This window comes from Mytilus californianus, unplaced genomic scaffold (genome assembly GCF_021869535.1).
Source record: "Mytilus californianus isolate M0D057914Y unplaced genomic scaffold, xbMytCali1.0.p SCAF_13, whole genome shotgun sequence".
NCBI classification, from domain to species: Eukaryota; Metazoa; Mollusca; class Bivalvia; order Mytilida; family Mytilidae; genus Mytilus; species Mytilus californianus.
Window position 1 is genome coordinate 22,917,940 of NW_026262615.1, and position 21,646 is coordinate 22,939,585.

The 21,646-nt window shown below is 31.9% G+C and overlaps 1 protein-coding gene and 1 long non-coding RNA gene across 2 annotated transcripts in view; both read left to right on the forward strand.

Annotated features, from left to right (window-relative positions):
• LOC127723900 (uncharacterized) overlaps positions 1-21,646 on the forward strand; it is a 196,600-nt gene that overhangs the window by 152,093 nt on the left and 22,861 nt on the right. The window contains exons 68-77 of the mRNA XM_052230616.1: positions 3,502-3,619; positions 4,569-4,679; positions 5,234-5,365; positions 6,967-7,311; positions 8,709-8,816; positions 10,300-10,350; positions 10,845-10,942; positions 11,568-11,694; positions 12,220-12,392; positions 19,319-19,400. Of these exons, the coding sequence (XP_052086576.1) occupies positions 3,502-3,619; positions 4,569-4,679; positions 5,234-5,365; positions 6,967-7,311; positions 8,709-8,816; positions 10,300-10,350; positions 10,845-10,942; positions 11,568-11,694; positions 12,220-12,392; positions 19,319-19,400 (1,345 nt within the window). The remainder of the gene's footprint in view (positions 1-3,501; positions 3,620-4,568; positions 4,680-5,233; positions 5,366-6,966; positions 7,312-8,708; positions 8,817-10,299; positions 10,351-10,844; positions 10,943-11,567; positions 11,695-12,219; positions 12,393-19,318; positions 19,401-21,646) is intronic.
• On the forward strand, positions 16,014-17,859 carry LOC127723392 (uncharacterized). The gene is made up of 2 exons (XR_007992060.1): positions 16,014-16,484; positions 17,007-17,859. It is a non-coding gene; the product is annotated as an uncharacterized LOC127723392 (long non-coding RNA).

Here is a 21,646-nt window from a genome sequence, read left to right on the forward strand (position 1 = left end):
TTAGTTTGGGATTAGGTCAGTTTATGAGGAACCACTACTGATAAGTTAATGATAATTGGTATGCAGTTTTATAAGCATTGGCATATCTCATTTTTATGATGACTATTTGGCCCCAACCCCTCAGTAATGGTCTATTGACTTTGAAATTTTTGCTTATTTTTCATGTATTAGTTTGTGATTAGGTCAGTTTATGGGGAACCACTAGTGGTAAGTTAATGATAATTGGTATGCAGTTGCATAAGCATTGGCATATCTCATTTCAATGGAGACTATTTGGCCCCGCCCCCTCAGTCATGGTCTATTGACCTTGAAATTTTGCTTAGTTTACATGTATTAGTTTGTGTTTAGGTTTGTTTAAAGGGAACTACTTATGAAAAGTCTATTGACTTAGAAACTTTTGCTTAGTTTTCAGGTATTAGTTTATGATTAGGTCAGTTTATGGGGAACCACTAGTGGTAGGTCAATGATATTTGGTATGCAGTTGTATTAGCATTAGCACATCTCATTTCCATGGAGATTATTTGACCCCGCCCCCTCAGTTATGGTTTATTGACCTTGAAATTTTGCTTAGTTTACATGTATTAGTTTGTGTTTAGGTTTGTTTAAAGGGAACTACTTATGAAAAGTCAATGGTATTTGGTATGCAGTTGTATTAGCACTGGCACATCTCATTTCCATGGATATTTTTTAGCCATGTACCTTGAGTCATGGTTCATTGACTTTGAATATTTGCATAACTTATATGTTATAGTGTTGCTATTTTAATTTCAACATTTGCATTATCAAAATTACAAAAAAGCGAGACATATCTCTGTGATAACAGTTTATTTAATTTCAAATCATTACTTTTATACAGGAATATTATTATGAAAACTTTCCTTTTAAAAAGATAAATTCTATTTTTCATTTAATTTCATGGATACCAATATTCATGGATTGAATAAAAATTGTATATTTGTCGATTTTGATATAGTGGTTTTGCCAAAGTCTGCATTTCTGCTAATAGAAAATTTGTCTTTTGTGGAACTTTAAAATTTGTGGTATCCCTTTACACACAAAATCCAGGACAATTGGTATCTAATGAATAATAATGAAGCCACAGTAAACTTTCATGAGACGAAATTACTTCAAATATCTCTTGGAGAAATTAAAACCCTAGAGAGTTTTTAGGATCAGTAAAAAATAACTATCATTGCTACCTAACAATTTGCCTGTTTTTATATAGTCTGGCATGAAATATTTACCACTGGACATTAAGCAACCAACAATTAATCAATCAATCTATAGTCTGTTATATATCATATAAGAAAGTTTGGTTTTGTGTTAAGAAATCTGAAATGAGTTACACTTAATATTTATATATATAGGAACATGGGTTAATGTCAATGAGGCAACAAAACCAACAACAGTAAATAGAAAATCTGTTTCTGATTATTTTGAAAAATGCTAGAATGATAAAATTTACAGAGTAGTGCATCAAACTAACGAATTTAATGTACTTTTTGCAAAAGTTTGAACAGGATGATATTGAGTTCAAAGGTTGAAACAAAATTTCTCTAATTGGTCTTAAACTTGTATTTGATTTTTTTGAAAACATTTATAACCCACAGTATTTTTTGTTTTGTATGCTGTATGTGTAACAACCAAGGGTCCGGAAACGGTCATATATGCCAGACATGACCGATTTGGAAACTGAAAAGACCGAAATGATTTATTGGGATTTAGGTCTTTTTTTTTTTTTTTACAGAAATAATTTCGGTCATTTCATTGAGATCAGGGTTTTATCGGTCGCCATTTTGAACTTATTTTTGTTTTCAGGTCATCAAGAAAAATAGATTTGTTTTAGACAAAATAAAAATTTTATTGAATTGTGGTAGTGATTTAATAATATTTATCATTAGTCTGTTGTTTATTCTATAATGTAAGTGAAAACAATGTACAGGACTCTGTCGAGTCACAGCGTGGGGTAAGTCTGGGTTCAAGCCACTAGGTTTGTTTACATAGTAATTATCACCACTTGAGGATAGTAATCAATGTCCAGGAAGTTTGAATTCGGCTTGGGTGTCGTTATTGTCTTGATTAAAGCCATAAAGGCCATGTACACAAATCTCACCTGTAAACACCTGTTAAGCAATAAAAACAATATGGCGATTTGCTGTGCATCAAATTTAACGTTTTAACCATTCTGACCTAGATTTTCCCAAAAAGATATTATTTTATTCATTAAAGAAGTCAAATAACACTGTTGACTCGAGAATCTGTCCATTTTTATCCAAATAAAACATATAATCCATTTATAATCGATCAGCTGATTTGGTCAACGTTTGTTAAATATAGATTTATGTTTACTGAGTTTGCGCATGGAAAATGGGGATCAACATGGGTTAATTGATGATCTTATTTGAAAGATCGATTTTACTGTTAACTTTTCGGTAGGAAATGGCAGATAAAGATATTAATAGATTTACAAAAGTGGTAAAGCGTATAATTTATAGGAATGCAGAATTAAAAAAAAATGTTTAAAAAAGGAATTAAAACTAAATAACGTAATTTAGATTTGAAGCCATACAGCCTATTTAAGAAATATACTCAGCGAATGAACAATCTCGATTTCTTTTTGTTTTTTTTGCACTTCCGATTTTTTGAAACCATCTTACTCACAGAATTTAATGGGCGTTATCCTTTCTTTTGTTTTCCTGGCTAAACTTCCGTTTTTTACCCAAGTGAAGCCATACATTCTCTCTGGACTGTATTACAATGCAATTGTTTTTCATTGAACTGTTGTAATTGTGTACAAACTTCTGTTCAGATAAATTATTTATTTATTTAAAATCATGAATTTTATTATTAAATTCAATTGTTATCACTATACCAGACTTGAGTTATTTATTCAAAGAAAAGTTGAATCATAGTTTCCCCTTTTTGATCCTCTTATCGTAAACCAGGTGAATACACATTATCTTGTTGTGTATTAGGTAATCACTTACACTCATCCAAACAGCAGCAATTTGAACAATACAAACGATATCTTGTACATGCAATAAGAAACTCAACACAGTTTATTAATTGGTTTACATAACTTTATTTCAAAATGATGAAACATGCCGTAATTATTCCTCTTTTAATTTATGCAAATTTAAAGGGTTATGCATACGACCTCAGTGATGCAATACACAACAACAAAACGTCTCCTCGTGTAGTTTCTAACTCAGAGACATCACTGTTACTGTTAGATCAGGGTACAGTTACACTTGTTTGACCCAATACTTCACAAAAAAGGACTTTACTTGTCCATGTGCAAGACTTGTCACCCTCAGAAAAATGCATTATTGTGCATCACGATATTATTACATCACAAAAAAAAATGACCGAAATGACTTGGGAAAATTTCCGGATCCTTGGTAACAACCCACGATATATACTAATGTATAATTGCTATATAAACACATTTTACTAGGCTTTTGGTCTACCAAGTATTTACTTTGAATTCTTTATTTTCAGAGGGCCATTGAACCTGGAAGGATTGAAATCAGCTTTCATTTATATGATTATGCCTATGATGTGAAATACTTTGGAATAGATGATGTTAATATAATCCCTGGAGATTGTCCTCCATTGGGTAAGTTTGCAATAGATAATTATATATTGGCATCTGTTTAGTTTTGACATTGACCTCTGTATAGTGATGATATTGACTTCTACACTATAAGTTTGGAGTAAAGATGAAGTTTTGTCTAAATTAAAAAGTGTTATCCATCCTGTAAGTTATTAATAGATAAATATACATTGACTTCTGTATAGTGATGATATTGGCCTCAATATAGAGATGACATTGACCTGTACACTATAAGTTTGGAGTGAAGACTTAATTACATCCACTCTGAAGAGTGTTGTCCATTGAGTAAGTTTGGAATAGATAATTATACATTGAATCTGATGTTCAGTAGTTGTCGTTTGTTGATGTGGTTCATAAGTGTTTCTCGTTTTTTATATAGATTAGACCGTTGGTTTTCCCATTTGAATGGTTTTACACTAGTAATTTTTGGGGCCCTTTGTTATAGCTTGCTGTTCGGTGCAAGCCTAGGCTCTGTGTTGAAGACCATACTTTGACCTATATTGGTCCACTTTTGTAAATTTTGACTTGGATGGAGAGTTGTCTCATTGGCACTCATACCACATCTTCTTATATCTATTGGCCTCTGTTTAGTACTGACATTGGCAACTGTAGAATGAGGACATTAACCTCTACACTATGGGTAAAGATTTTGAAGTTATGTCCGCATTGAAAATTTTTATCCATCTTGTATTATTAAAGCTAAGTTTGGAATAGATAATCATGCATGACCTCTGTAGAGTGATGACATTGACCTCTACATTATTAAGTTGGAGTAAAGACAAAATAAATTCATTATTTACAAATTATATAATCTATATACATTTGTAGGTGATGTTATTCATAATTCAATTGTTTATAAATAACTTTCAAAAGCAGTTTTACAGTATTGCATTTACAGATGATTTATTTATCGTGTGTAATGACAAATTTGTTTCTTTCTCTTTCATTGCAGTTTGTCCAACTGGTCTGGCTCCCTGCCATAAAGATGGTATATGTATTAAGGAGAAGATAGAATGTGACAAGATTTCCCAGTGTCCCTCTGGTGAAGATGAAGCAGACTGTCGTAAGTTCATATGAATTACTGTAAATTGAGAAATAAATTAGTGCATTTATTGCTGCGAATCCTTGACCTCTAGCAAAAATGCGAAATTTAATTAATGTGATTGCCAATACTGTCGGATTTTTTGCATCAGTAAAAAAACATTGCAATAATTTATGAAAAATAACATTTGTTAATAATTCAATTGTTGTATGCTAAGTCTTATTTTATTGGTGAGTGTCATGGTTACCAAAAAGTTTATACATTTATAAATCTGTTTCAGAAGTTTTGATTCCTACACAAGCAAAATGGTTTTGTACTAAGTGTTGATGAAATTTAATCCCCTGCCTACAATAATAGATAGAATTGATAGGGGGGACATTAAGTTTTCTGGTCTGTGTGTGTCTTCATCTGTTCCATATTAGGTTAAAGTATGTTATAAGGTAGTTTACCATGAACTTGAAGTCATATCAACTTTAAACCAGTTATTCATGACCATTATGATGTGAACTTTTAAAAATATATGCTAAATCAGACTTGACCAGATTTTGTGATCAGCTAAATATTTACTATTTCAGCCATTAGCATAAGCTGTGACTTTGAACAGCCTTACGGATGTGGATATTTGTTTGGTAGCTATATTTGGAGAGATGCTTTTGTTCACCATTTGCCAGCAGTTGATCACACCATGGGTGCTGATAATCACACAGGTAATAAAATATAGTTCATAGTTGTTGTTTAGAGATTGAGGAACAATTGCATTTTCCTGGATATTTGATTTTTTAATCAGAGGATTTTGGATTAAAACACAACACTTACAGGTCAATTTGTGGATTTCAACAATAAACAAACACCCGCATTATAGGAGAAGTTAAAAAAAATATTATGTCCTCCTTGGGGTTGCAAAGGATGCTTTTAACATGGATTATAATAGGGCAATAAAATGTGTACTGTGGATTAACTTATTTTCATGGATTCTGATTTTGAGGTTTGAGAAAAATTTGCATATTTATTGATATTTGATTTCATGGTTTTGACAAAGTCTGCATACATTCCTATTTAAATTTGCAATTCATTAAATATTAAAATTTGTGGTTCCCCTTTAACCCAAAAGGAAATCCACAAAAATTGGTATCGAAGGAATAAAATATAATAAATCCACCTTATTAAGTTGTACCATTTCTCATAAATTTTTATTTATACAAATTGTAGGTGGTTGGGAATTTTTAAAAATCAATGATATAAAGGTAATGGATTTTTCTATTTCAACATTATGTAGAACAACACATATTTATGCATGAATTATGTGTTACTTGATATTTTTTTTTCTCAGTTTATTTAGAGGAATATAAGTAAGATTTATTTTGAAATTAATCTAAAATTGTGATTACATTTAGATTTGCAATCTTATAATATACTGAAAGGGAGTTAGCTCCCTTTCAGTATATTATAAGATTGCATGAAATGAAGGCATCACCTATATAAAGTATTATTTGATTGTTTTACAAAATTCGAGGGGCCAAAAAGTACCTTCTTTAGATGTTAAAGCTAATTTATTATGCCTCTCGCTACAAAGTTAAAGGGGGGTATGTAGTTGAACTTTCCATCAGTCAGTCAGTTGTAAGACGAACTCAAATACCTCATATGGGATTGCAATATTATTTGAATATATGGTCATACAGAATGAGAGGAAGATCCAAATTGATTTTCTGGTCAATACCTCAAAGGTCTGGTTCATATACCTCAAAGTTCAGGTTCATATACCTGTACACCTAAAGTAGACAGAAAATGGTATAGAAAAGTATAGAAAAGTTATAAATGCTAAATCAAATACCTCATATTGGATTGCAACCTCACTAAAAAATATATGCTCATATATAATTAGGGGAATCATCCCTATTGATTTTGAGGTCGCTGTGTCGAAGATCAATGTCATCATAGTTACTGAAAATAGACTGAAATTTGTGCAAGAAATAGTTTCTGGATGCTAAGTCAAACACTACATATGGTATTGCAACCATACTTAATGTATATTGTTATACATATGATGAGAGGAAGATCCCTATTGATTTTGGAAATACAATAAAACTTTTTTAAACAAAAACCTGTCTTGCCATGTCACCTTTTTCTTGTCCTGCTGTTGTTATACCTATGCATTTTCAACCTGACTTCAAAGATCACCCCTCTAATAAGCTCACAGTTGTTTGGTCCTGAGGGTGACCTTAATATATGAGTTTGAGTGTATTATGAAATTATATGAGTTAGAACGTGTCAATGGTTGTGATATGACAGATGTTCATGATTTTTTCAGGTCACTACATGTTTTACACATATGACACCACACGAACAGCAACTTTGACCTCTCCCCCTTATCTGACGACACCTGGAGGCTGTGTTAAATTCTATTACAACATGGAAGGAGGCGTATCAGCAGAATTGAAAGTTTATACAAATAAAGATGGAACAAAGCAGCTGGTGTTTTATGCCAATGGAATCTATGTGGAGACTGATGAATGGTTGGAAGGATCTTTTGAACTTCCTGCAGGGGAGACAACTATTGAGTTTGTTGCCTATGGTGACACTTCCTTTTTGGCACCTGCAATTGTTGCTATTGATGATGTAACCTTGATAGAAGGACAGAGTTGTCCAAATCCTAGTAAGTACAGATTACATATATTATTGACTTTCAGATTCACATGTGTTTGTTATGATGAACCATTTGCAAAATCGTCAAATGTATACCAATGTTCACAGGTTTGGTTTTATTTTTAAAAACTTTTTACCCTTTGGGGTGACTGCACATATTTCACACTACAAATGCATTTGAAGTCCAAACAAAATTTAACCCAGTTACATTTTAAATCATTAAATCTGATTGTTTAATTTATAAGGAACCTACCAAATTACTCTAGGAGATCTTACAGTTATTTTTGCCATGATTGTTATTCAGTATACCAAAAAATCATTTCATAACCTATGCTTAATCTCAACTATAGATATTGCAGTGTTATATATGATTTTAAACTATAATAATTGAAGTTCATGAAGATTTAGATTTTTTTTCAATTAGCACAAAATCATCAAAATTTTAAATTACATATTATCTTTTTGAGAATATCATCTCTTTTGCTGAAAGCTCTGTTTAAAAGCAGACCCAAGATTTTGAGCAAAATAAACTTTAACTAAACAATAAATGAATCAAGTTGAATGGGAGATAATCCAGTTTATTTACTTATTTTCTCCTAAACCACAATAACAAGTCCATGCTTTAAAATAAACAACAATAGTTACAATCAATGAATAAAGTTTTTTTTTTGAAAGTGGTGAGACATTCAATTCATCTTCTCTAGAATGGGGAGGGTATTTTTCTCAGGACAAACAATCTTTTTCAATTTGAAGAAAAAAAGAAAAAAAAAATTCAATTACATATATCCAAAAGAAAGTTTTTGAAACTCAATGTTATTTAATCCAAACTTATGAAACTAGCATACAGTTGCTACTTTTCTATGATACACGAGGCAATTAGGCGTAAGAGCCTATACTGGTTTGATAACAGATGATAACACAATGTTGACTGCTGTACCCCTATTTTTGACATTTTTACCTATTGTATCTGTTTGTTTTGTTCACGCATAGTTGTCAATATAATGGAATTTGATGCGACTGTCATACAAGTGAGAGGTTTAGCTAGCTATAAAACCAGGTTCAATCCACCATTTTCTACGTAAGAAAATGCCTGTACCAAGTCAGGAATATGACAGTTGTTATCCATTTGTTTGATGTGTTTGAGCTTTTGATTTTGCCATTTGATTAGGGACTTTCCTTTTTGAATTTTCCTCGGAGTTCAGTATTTTTGTGATTTTACTTTTTGCTTGGATTATTTAAAGATACCTACTGTATTCATATATTCTTTTTTTTTTGTTTCAATGACCTTTATAGGGCAGGGATATATACAATCTTGACAAAATAGTTCTTAAAAAGGAAATTTTGTAATTAAAAATTTTTATCTAGGATGGCATTGTATATAATAAATGTGTATTATTTCAATTTTAGGCTGTGAAAACAGTATAAATACATTTTCCTGTAAGAGTTCAGGAGTATGTATCCCAGAATTCCTTGTCAGAGATGGCTATCATGATTGTTTGGATGGATCTGATGAAGGTTAGATTATTTTTTAAATCAATTTGATTATTTATATATTCAATTTTTTTTACAGGTTGAGAGGTTAGAAAATCTGATATTTTATTTCATTGTTATTACATTATTTATATAGAATATACTGGCAGATAAAACATTCCTAAACAAGGTATACTGGTCTGTGACTTTCTTTCATCTTTCTATTTGTCTCTCTTTCCATCACACCTTTTAAGGATATAATTGACCTCAGTGAATATAAGCCTTTTTTTAAAGTCAATAAAACCACATTAAAAGATAGTAATTTTGCAAAATATTTTTTTTTGTTGGCGGGAATGGCCTAATTATATCTCCTTATGTTTACTCTATGTGCTATATTGTATTTTTTGTACAGATATATATATATATATATATCCATTATACATAATACTTTATGTCTGTTAGTATTGTTTAGTTGTAATTTATGATGCTTGATTTTTGGGTTTTTTTTTTTCTTTTACTGTAAATTCAAAAATTATTGCGTGCATTTATTATTGCGATTTTTAAGAAATGGACAAAAAGACGATATTAATGATTGCGATTTCGGGAAAATCTGCCTTAAGATAAATGGATCAGATATTATAATGTGAGTTCTTATTATTGTGATACTTTCCCAGTCGCATTTTTCGCATTGATAAAAACCTCGCAATAATTTCTGAATTTACAGAACGTTCAAAGGGTGAGTTTTGTCAATGTACAATCACATAAAGCATGTTGCATTGTTAAATAATTATGTTAATATTTAAACACAATGGTTTCTTTTATTTCTTGAATTATTGAAAAACTAAAGATACTGAGAAAAATTATAAAAAAAATCATTTGAAACAAAAGCACTTAACTGATAGATTTTGGTGATTAGACATCAAAATACATCTGCAAGTAAGACAAGTAAGTCATATAAAAATTATTTTTGCTTATTTTATGGGGCCTCTGTTGCCAACTGGTCCAAGTAGTTCCTTTATAGTAACCATTATAAAAAAAAAGGAGATGTGGTATGGTTGCCAATGAGACATCTCTCCACAAGAGACCAAATGACACAGAAATTAACAACTATATGGTCACCGTACAGCCTTCAACAATGAGCAGCTATAAAAGGACCCGAAATGACATGTAAAACGAGAAAACTAACGGCCTGATTTATGTACATAATAATGAATGAAAAACAAATATGATATACAGCAACAAAGGACAACCACTGAATTACAGGCTCCTGACTTGGGACAGGCACATACAGATTGTGGCAGGGTTTTTAGCCTGTCTACACTGAGAATATGAGTTTGTAACTTCCTATTGATGGATCTCTCTGGGCATTCCGGCCACTTCCATCAATAAGAACTTGCCACCGTGAAATAGCTAAGTGTGCTGAGAGTGACTTTAAATAACAACCAATCAATCATTTCTTTTTCTCTGCTTTGCATGTAGTGTATTAAAACTGTTAGATCAACTTAGTTATTTATTTTTTTTAATTTAGCTTTGAAAACTGACACAGACGACAGTTCAAACTCCACAAGAAATTCCACAAGTAAGTCAGACTTATAGTATTTCTTAAAAGTTTGAAACTGTGAAGACTACTAAACTCTTGTTGAATAATGCTTTTGTGGTCCGCATTTAATCCCATTCAACAGAAAAACAGGACAAGCCACCATTGCCAGAATTATTTCTTAATTCTGATCAATTTTAAAATTGCAATGAAAATCACAGAAAATCATGTACAGGGTTGGCTAAATGCATTCAGCCTTTATGGATAATTGTAGGTTAAAGGGGATAGGAAAGTGTCCCTTGTTTTTTTTTTTTTTTTTTTTTTTTCTCCTTGGTTATTTTTTCTTCTTCTCTTATTTCTTCGACTATGAATATTAATTTGTTATACATTGTACAAGGATAGTTCCTCTTTTTCATCTCCCTTTTTTTTTAAATCTTGACTCCTGTTATTTATTCTTTTTCATAACTTTTTTCTTTCGATCTTCTTTATATAAAATGTCCTATATTTCCAACTTATACAATTATTTTATGTTATAGATGTGTTGAGTGCATGTACATTTGAAATAGCAACAGAACCATTTTGTCTCTTCTACAATAACCAGAGTCAAGGCAATGCTGGCTGGATAAGGCATCTAGTATGTACATTTCTTAACTCAAGTATTGATTCATTATAAATCCTTGTTACTTATTTTTATGCTTATGGTAGTAAATGGTCAGTTTTACCTTGTTTTACCAGTTATCTTAGAAATTTTGGTCACAACAACTTCAAATGTATGATTTCTGCTCATTGTGATTTAAACTTTTTAAAATATATACAAAATCAGTGTTTTAACCCAAATTCCATAGTTCTCTGAACATGGAAATTTAAAAGTGGGAGCAAGGCATTGTGTCTTATAGGAACTTTTTCTTACAGAAAATATTAAAACAAATTTGAATGGTTATATGCATGACATTCTTCAATAGTAAAACATAATGAACATAAAATAAAGTCAGTATTTCAAACTTGGTTCCTTTATAATATGAGTAATATATACAAAGTCTAAAAAAAATTATATTAAAATAAACTGGAAAAGTTGGCTAAAAAGGGCTAAACACAAATTGTTTCCCAAAAAGAAGTGGATTTACAAATATAAACTATTGACAATTTAAAGTGAAGATCATTATACAACCATCAACTAATGTTTTGCTAAGTTTATTGCAATAATGACCCTATGCCTAGATGGACTAATCATTTACTGGAAAGTTATGTTTGCTTAACAGGGTGGAACATCTTCAACAGACACAGGACCAGATAGTGCTGTGATGGGTAGTTATTACATGTATATAGAAACATCTAACATGGCAACAGGGCAGTATGCTAACTTGACCTCTAGTGTTCTGAATCCAGGTTAGTTCATTACTTTTATCAAATCATTAATCATATTTAAGGATTGTTGAATTTTCAACATCTTGTATCAAAATATATTTAAGGTTTGATTGTTGTTTTTTTTTTCATAATTTATATGATGACAAAATCTTGCAATGAGGCTACTTTTTACAGTTTTTAGTTAAATGCAAATAATTTGTTGATGGCCTTCACACATTATAATGTTAAGATAAATAAAACATATGAATATTGAAAACTGCTCAAAGCACTGTTAAAATGACTTGACTACTGTGGATTCATTTATTTTTCATGGGTAGCAATTTTCGTGAATTGAGGAAAAATTGTGTTATCGTGGATATTTGATTTCATGGTTTTGCCTAAGTCTTCATAAAAGCCTGTAGGAAATTTCTACTCCTTAAACATTTTTATTCATGATTCACTTATAACCACGAAATCCACAAAAATTGGTATCAAAGGAATAATTATGAATCCACAGAACTTACCAAGATAAAACATAATTATGTACCCAGAATATTTGTTTTACAGATACACAGATGTGTTTGTCATTCTATTATCACATGTATGGCGCTAGTATTGGAAGATTAGATGTGATACTTTCAACACCATTTTCAAATCAGACAATATTTACAAGGTCCGCCTCACAGGGGAATCAATGGTATTTCCAGAAGCTGTATATTCAACCAGCAGCTAACTTAAAGGTACATATTTTCATTACTGTAAATTCTGAAATTATTACTAGGATTTTGTTAATGGGAATAATGCAACTTGGTGATTATCACAATAATAAAAACTTGCACCTGTAAATTCAGAAATTATTGGAAGGTTTTTATTATTGCGAAAAATTATTTTTGTTCATTCTTCAAAAATCGCAATAATAAATGCACACAATAATTTCTGAATTTACAGTACATATATCTGTATGCAGATTTTATTGAAATTGCAATAACTAATCTCACATTTTTGTTCATTCTTCAAAAATAGTCATAATAAATGCAAGCAATAATTTCCGCATTTACAACTTTGAAGTGCTGATACAACCCAAAAGGACCAAAATTATAGCCAAATCCCAGACAAAGAAATAGAGCTATGCATGAAGGAAATACCTTCCTCAATTTAAAATGATTTTGAAATTGTATAATAGCAAATTTAGATAGAACAATATCCCTATTTTCATGCTAGTACTGAAGAACTAGCTTCTAGCTATATTTAGGCTGGTGATACTCTTTGGGACTATTAGAAGTAAAGAACAATGCAAAACAGCTTAGAAAAATTCATCTTTACGTTAGTTAAGTTGGTTTAGTATCAAATACAATTTCACTGGCTACTGATAGCAGGCATTTTACGGATAACTGCCTTAAGACAGGCCTTATAAGATACTGTAAATTCAGAAACTATCATGAGGTTTTTATTACCGGTAATGGGAATAATGCGATTGGGTGAGAATCGCAATAATAAGAACACACATTTTGAAATCTAATACATATATCTTTATGGAGATGTTTCTGAAATCTCATTAAATACTCTTGCATTTTTGTCCATTCCTTAAAAATTGCAATAATTTCTGAATTTACAGTAAAAGAGAGACAAAAGATACCAAAGGTACATTCAAACTTATAAGTCGAAAATAAACTGACACCACCATGGCAAAAACAAAAAAAGACCAAAAGACAATCAACAGTACATAAAACACAACATAGAAAACTTAAGACTGAGCAACACAAACCCCACCAAAAACTGTGGGTGATCTCGTGTGTTCTGGAAGGGTAAGCAGATACTGCTCCACATGTGTAGCTTATGCTTATCACTACAATTTTTTTAAAGAAATTCAGAAGGAAAGAAGAGATAATTTACAAAAAATTAAGGCCTTTCATAAGCGAATCATATAAAATGTAATGCTCCAAAGTTATCCTTTTGAATTCCTTAGTAACTTTATCAAATATAAAATATTTTCAGGGTGCCAAGCCAAGCCTACTTAATCAAATAAAAATTTTAGGTTTGGAAGTAATTAATCCTTTTAAATGAGGGCTATTCCAGAAAAAAAATATGAGGGGTTAGAAGGCACTTTTTTAGCTCACCTGACCTGAAAGGTCAAGTGAGCTTTTCTCATCACTTTGCGTCCGTCGTCCGTCGTCCGTCGTCCGTAAACTTTTACAAAAATCTTCTCCTCTGAAACTACTGGGCCAAATTTAACCATACTTGGCCACAATCATCATTGGGGTATCTAGTTTTAAAAATGTGTGGCGTGACCTGGTCAACCAACCAAGATGGCCGCCACGGCTAAAAATAGAACATAGGGGTAAAATGCAGTTTTTGGCTTATAACTCAAAAACCAAAGCATTAAGAGCAAATCTGACATGGGGTAAAATTGTTCATCAGGTCAAGATCTATCTGCCCTGAAATTTTCAGATGAATCGGACCACCCGTTATTGGGTTGCTGCCCGTGAATTGGTAATTTTAAGGAAATTTTGCTGTTTTTGGTTATTATCTTGAATATTATTATAGATAGAGATAAACTGTAAACAGCAATAATGTTCAGCAAAGTAAGATTTACAAATAAGTCAATATAACCGAAATGGTCAGTTGACCCCTTTAGGAGTAATTGCCCTTTATAGTCAATTTTTAACCATTTTTCGTAAATCTTAGTTATCTTTTACAAAAATCTTCTCCTCTGAAACAACTGGGCCAAACTAAACCAAACTTGGCCACAATCATCATTGGGGTATCTAGTTTAAAAAATGTGTGGCGTGACCCGGCCAACCAACCAAGATGGCGGCCACAGCTAAAAATAATACATAGGGGTAAAATGCAGTTTTTGGCTTATAACTCAAAAACCAAAGCATTTAGAGCAAATCTGACATGAGGTAAAATTGTTTATCAGGTCAAGATCTATCTGCCCTGAAATTTTCAGATGAATCGGACAACCCGTTGTTGGGTTGCTGCCCCTGAATTGGTAATTTTAAGGAAATTTTGCTGTTTTTGGTTATTATCTTGAATATTATTATAGATAGAGATAAACTGTAAAAAACAATAAATGTCGGCAAAGTAAGATCTACAAATAAGTCAACATGACCGAAATTGTCAGTTGACCCCTTTAGGAGTTATTGCCCTTTATAGTCAATTTTTAACAGTTTTTCGTAAATCTTAGTATTCTTTTACAAAAATCTTCTCCTCTGAAACTACTGGGCCAAGTTATTTATAGATAGAGATAATTGTAAGCAGGAAAAATGTTCAGTAAATTAAGATGTACAAACACATCACCATCACCAAAACACAATTTTGTCATGAATCCATCTGCGTCCTTTATTTAATATTCACATAGACCAAGGTGAGCGACACAGGCTCTTTAGAGCCTCTAGTTTCAGTATTTTACTTATAAATGGACTTAGTTTTTCTGCTAGTTAACATTACATTCACTCTGTGGTTAAAGTTTTTAAAACTTTAACAACTTTCTTAAACTATCTTGGATTTGTACCAAAACTTGGACAGAAGCTTGTTTATGATTAAAAGCTAGTATCTAGAAGGAAATGTAACTTTAGTTTAAGTGAATGGATCTCTTTGAAATTTTACCATAAGGTTCAATACCACAAAAGGAAGGTGGGGATTGATTTTGGGGGTTATGGTACCAACAGTTAAGGAATTAGGGGCCAAAAAGGGGCCAAAAATAAGCATTTTCTAGTTTCCAGACAATAACTGTGGAACAGTGTATGGATCTCTCTGAAATTATACTACAAGTTTCCATACCACAAAGGGATGGTTAGGATTTGCTTTGGGGGGTTATGGCTCAAACTGTTTAGGAATTAGGGGCAAAAAAGGGGGAAAAACAAGGTTGTCCTGGTTAATGGACAAATACTTTAGTACAAAACATAATTTAAAGCAGTTTAAGGGAGATAAATCAAATACATCATTGAAATTATCTCCCTTACACTGCTTTTAAATTATGTATAAAGTAATGGTTAATGAACAATTAAGATAATTTAAAACAGTGTAAGGGAGGTAATCCAAATACACTGCTTTTAAATTATGTTTAAAGAAATGCATATTTATAAAGGAAGACCAGTAAAAATATCTGCAAATGTTGCATCTTTTTTTTTTACCAAAAAATCCATATGAAAGATTTGACACTATATTTTAAATTCTATTATAAAATAGATTAAGTTAAGTCTATGGTAAATTTAAATGGATAATTATGGTTGCAAACTCCATTGGAAATTTGAATTGAGATTATGACCATATCTTGAGGGAAAGAATTTTTTTGTGGGAAAAAAGGGGGAGGGGGGTAAAAGGAAATTATGGGGAGTCAATTTTTTCTCATATCAGATTTCAGAAATTAAAAAGAATTATTCTTCAAATATTATTTTTTTTTCAAATTTCAAATATTGAAAAATTTCAAGAAGTAATCTTTAATTGCACAGTATGGCGCATTAGATTTGTAAAATCTTTGACCACATTTATTTATTTGTTATGCAGAATCTAACCGTGTATTTAGATTTTTAATTTTGGGTCCAGTTTTCAAATTGGTCTACATTAAGGTCCAAAGGGTCCAAAATAAAACTTTGTTTGATTTTAACAAGAATTGAATATATGGGGTTCTTTGGTATGCTGAATCTAAACCTGTATTTAGATTTTTGATTTTTGGCCCAGTTTTCAAGTTGGTCCAAGTTGGGGTCCAAAATTTAACTTTGTTTGATTTCAACAAAAATTGAATATATGGGTTCTTTGATATGCTGAATCTAAACATGTATTTAGATTTTTTATTTGTGGACCCCGCTATCAAATTGGTTCATATTGAGGTCAAAAGGGTCCAAAATTAAACTTTGTTTGATTTCATCAAAAATTGAATTATTGGGGTTCTTTGATATGCCAAATCTAACCGTGTATTTAGATTTTTAATTTTGGGTCCTGTTTTTTAAATTGGTCTACATAAAGGTCCAAAGGGTCCAAAATTAAACTTAGTTTGATTTTAACAAAAATTGAATTCTTGGGGTTCTTTGATATGCTGAATCTAAACATGTGTTTAGATTTTTGATTATGGGCCCAGTTTTCAAGTTGGTCCAAATTGGGGTCCAAAATTAAACTTTGTTTGATTTCAACAAAAATTGAATATATGGGGTTCTTTGATATGCTGAATCTAAACATGTATTTAGATTTTAGATTTTTGGCCCATTTTCAAGTTGGTCCAAATTGGGGTCCAAAATTAAATTTTGTTTGATTTCAACAAAAATTGAATATATGGGGTTCTTTGATATGCTGAATCTAACCATGTATTTAGATTTTTTATTTGTGGGCCCGCTATCAAATTGGGTCATATTGAGGTCAAAAGGGTCCAAAATTAAACTTTGTTTGATTTCATCAAAAATTGAATTATTGGGGTTCTTTGATATGCCAAATCTAACTGTGTTTTTAGATTTTTAATTTTGGGTCCTGTTTTTTAAATTGGTCTACATTAAGGTCCAAAGGATCCAAAATTAAAGTTAGTTTGATTTTAACAAAAATTGAATTATTGGGGTTCTTTGATATGCTGAATCTAAAACATGTGTTTAGATTTTTGATTATGGGCCCAGTTTTCAAGTTTGTCCAAGTTGGGGTCCAAAATTAAACTTTGTTTGATTTCAACAAAAATTGAATATATGGGGTTCTTTGATATGCTGAATCTAACCATGTATTTTGATTTGGACATTGGACCATAATAGGTAAATTAAAAAAAAATCAAGTTCTTAGACCACATTCTTTCTGTGTCAGAAACCTATGCTGTGTCAAATATTTAATCACAATCCAAATTCAGAGCTGTATCAAGCTTGAATGTTGTGTCCATACTTGCCCCAAATGTTCAGGGTTCGACCTCTGCGGTCGTATCAAGCTGCGCCCAGCGAAGCATTTTATTAAAACATTTATTAGATTCATAAACTATCCTGGATTTTTACCAAACTTGGACAGAAGCTACTTACAGTCAAAAGATAGTATAGAGAGGAATATTTTTAGTAATTTTTTTCCTCATTTTTGTTGAGCCTGCGATTAACAGCAAAAGTATGCAAGACACCGGGTTCCGTGGAACCCTTACGAATTTTTTTAGTTTAAGAGAATGGATTTCTATGAAATTTTCCCAGAAGGTTCAATACCACAAAGGGAAGGCTGGGATTGAGTTTTGGGGTAATTGCCCCAAACGTTTAGAAATTAGGGGCAAAAAAGGGGCCAATAACAAGCATTTTTAAGCTCACCTGGCCCAGAGGGCCAAGTGATCTTTTCTCATCACTTGGCGTCCATTGTCTGTCGTTGTCCGTCGTCGTTGTCGTCCGTCGTCATTAACTTTTACAAAAATCTTATCACTGAAACTACTGAGACAAATTTTACCAAACTTGGCCATAATTGTCATTAGGATATCTAGTTAAAAAAATGTGTCCCATGACCCCGCCTGCCAACCAACATGGCCGACATGGCTAAAAATAGAACATAGGGGTAAAATGCAGTTTTTGGCTTTTATCTCTGAAACTAAAGCATTTAGAGCAAATCTGACGGGGTTAAAATGTTCATCAGGTGAAGATCTATCTGAAATTTTCAGACAACCCGTTGTTGGGTTGCTGCCCCTGAATTAGTAATTTTAAGGAAATTTTGAAGTTTTTGGTTATTTAACTTATTATCTTTAATATAATTATAGATAGAGATAAACTGTGAGCAGCAATAATGTTCAACAAAGTAAGATCTACAAATAAGTCAGCATGACCAAAATTGTCAAATGACCCCTTAAGGAGTTATTGCCCTTTAAAGTCAATTTTTAACAATTTTTTGTAATCTTTTACAAAAATCTTCTCCTCGGAAACTACTGAGACAAATTTTACCAAACTTAGCCACAATCATCATTAGGGTATTAAGTTTAAACAATGTGTCTGATGACCCCACCTTCCAACCAAGATGGCCGACATGGCTAAAAATAGAACATATGGGGTAAAATACAGTTTTTGGCTTATATCTCGAAAACTTTAGCATTAAGAGCAAATCTGAATTGGTAAAAATGTTCATCAGGTTTAGATCTAAGTGCCCATTAAATTTTCAGACAAATCAGACAACCCCTTGTTGGGTTGCTGCCCTGAATTGGTAATTTTAAGGAAATTTTGCAGTTTTTGGTTATTTGAATATTATTTAAGATAAGATAAATTTTAAACAGCAATAATGTTCAGCAAAGTAAAATCTACAAAAAGTCAACATGACCAAAATCGTCAATTGACAAGTTATTGTCCTTGTAGTCATTTTCTGCAATTTTTTTGGTATTTTTTGTAAACTTTTAAAAAAAATCTGCTTTTAATTTAACAACTGGGCCAAATTAAACCAAACTTGGCCTCCATCATCATTAGGGTATTTAATACTATTTATCATGATTTTAACCTTATTAAACATGATTTCCAAAACCACAGTAGATACAGGTGAGCGACACAGGCTCTTGAGAGCCTCTAGTTTTAATGGCCATTACCCATACGATGGTGTTTTACTTTGCATACATAACCACACAATTTAAACTTCATGACATGCCCCCTCCCATACAAAAAAAATTAAAGTGCCATTCAACCCCTCCGTATATTTTTTTCTGGAATATCTCTGAAGAAAATTTCATTGATTTTTTTTAATATTATAGATTAATTTTAATGGTGTTGATGGAAGTAGTTACCAAGGAGATATAGCATTGGACCATATCATGTTGTTTTCTGGAGAATGTGGTAAGTTCATATGATCCCTCTAGGCCCTCTATTTGGGAGCCCTATATATATATATCCCTTACTGAAAAAATCAGCCTCCTGCAAACATTTGCTGCAAGTCTGCTGCGAACTTGCTGCAGACTTGCAGCGAACATAGAGTCTGTATTTGCGGCATGTTTGCTGCAAATATGCTGCAGGTCTGCCGCAAACAATTTACCATGCAAATGAGTGTTTGCTGCAGACCTGCTGCAAACATTTTTATGCAAATTAATTTTTCTCCTGCGTGTTTGCTGCAGACCTGCTGCATGTTTGCTGTAGACTTGCAGCAACCATTTATATTCAAATTAATTTTTCTCCTGCGTGTTTGCTGCAGACCTGCTGCGTGTTTGCTGCAGACCTGTGGCAAACATTTATATTCAAATTAATTTTTCTCCTGCGTGTTTGCTGCACTTGCTGCGTGTTTGCTGCAGACTTGTGGCAAACATTTATATTCAAATTAATCTTTCTCCTGCGTGTTTGCTGCAAACTTGCATGAACTACACACGTTACACAATTAATTAATGTCATGTTGACTGTTGGTACACATCACATTATTAGTATTACACAACCAATTCTGAAAAAAAATATGTAACATACATACATACAATAATCCAAATACTTTATCATTTGCAAAATTATCATAGCATAAGTTAATACCTTTGAAAACTAGTTTAAAGGTTTTTTTTTGTTGTTCAAGTACATTGTACATGCATGCTCAAATGAAATTGCATGCGTGAATATCTAAAATTTTATAAATTACACTAGTACTTCTATGAAGAATTTTTACTTACAAATAATGTTTTTGAAAACTAAACTTTTAATTCCAAACTTAAATGCGTCCTTGAACACTAATATATAACATGACTCAAACACCATCAACATTTTCAAATTTCAAATCTCTATCTATCAGGAAGTTACCAATAGGCATGCTCAGTCATGTTATGTAGTTCTTGCAATGTTCTTGCAAACATATAGAATTGTCAAAGATTTCTGCAATCTAGCTGCGAACATCCCTTATATTCTAGTTTTTCCTGCAACCTTACTGCAAACATTTTTGTTTCTGCAAATTTGCCACATGCTTGCAGCAAAAATCTGCAATGTTTGCATGAGGTTTGCAGCTAGCTGCAATCATCTGCAAACATTATTGAAAGGGTTCCTGCAAGCTTTTTGTTAGCAGCAGACCTGCAGCAAGTTTGCAGCAGATCTGCAGCAAACATTTCAGTTCTGTAAGTTTACACTTTGTCCATACATGTGTCTGTCAACAATTTTTGTAACCCCCCAATCCAAAAGTCAATTGAATTGTGCACAGTTGTTGGTCCAAGGACACAGTTATCGTCCTTTGGTTTTCGTTGTCTACAAATATAGTCCCTAGTGTGAACAGTGTATAACTTGCATTTTTTTTTGATACACTTTCCCAATTTATTTCTTGATATTTTATGCATGAAATATTAAGCAAGGGGATGAAATTACATGTTAAAAAAATTTGGGTGCTGAATCTTTATGTTAAGTAGTGATTTGGTCCAGTTAAAAAAGGTCAAAAATTAGAATGTCTGAAGCTGTCAAACTGAATTTTAGCCCCCCTTAACACAGAATTGTCAATATTTTGAGTTAGAGCTGGTAGAAGTTTCTATAATTTTAATATTATTTGTATCAATAGTAGTACACTACACTGTAAAAATCTTTTTGAGATAGAGCAGGTGCGATTTTTTTAATTTGAATTTATTGTCTAAAAGAAATGCACTACAAAATAACTGTGTTCTCGGGCCTAAGAGATGAATTCCGTAAATGTAGATTCTGTACTTTGGCAACTTTCCTGAATGGTTTGCTGGTTTCAATTTGTCAAACTCAATAAAAGTAAAGGATTTACATCTTTGTTTGACAGAAATTCTGTTAAAATGTCCCATTTTGGCATTATACGGCTAAAATAAGCATTTTAAAGCAGTTTCCATTTTATGCCTAAGAGCCATGCTGACTTTCTATCTGACAGCTTTTTATGTTCCTGATATTTGTGTTTCTATGCTTAAATCAAATTTAATTAACCATTTGTGAACTCGGAATCTAGAGAAAAGTAGATTATCACAGAAAAAATGTGCAGAATATTTGTATTTATGTCCCTGGTTAAACGGCCTGTTTGATGTATGTGAAATGTGAAGAGCTTTGTACATAAAATCTGTAGTCCATCACAAATATTTCACTAAATCTGTAAAAAAAACCACTTTACAATGATC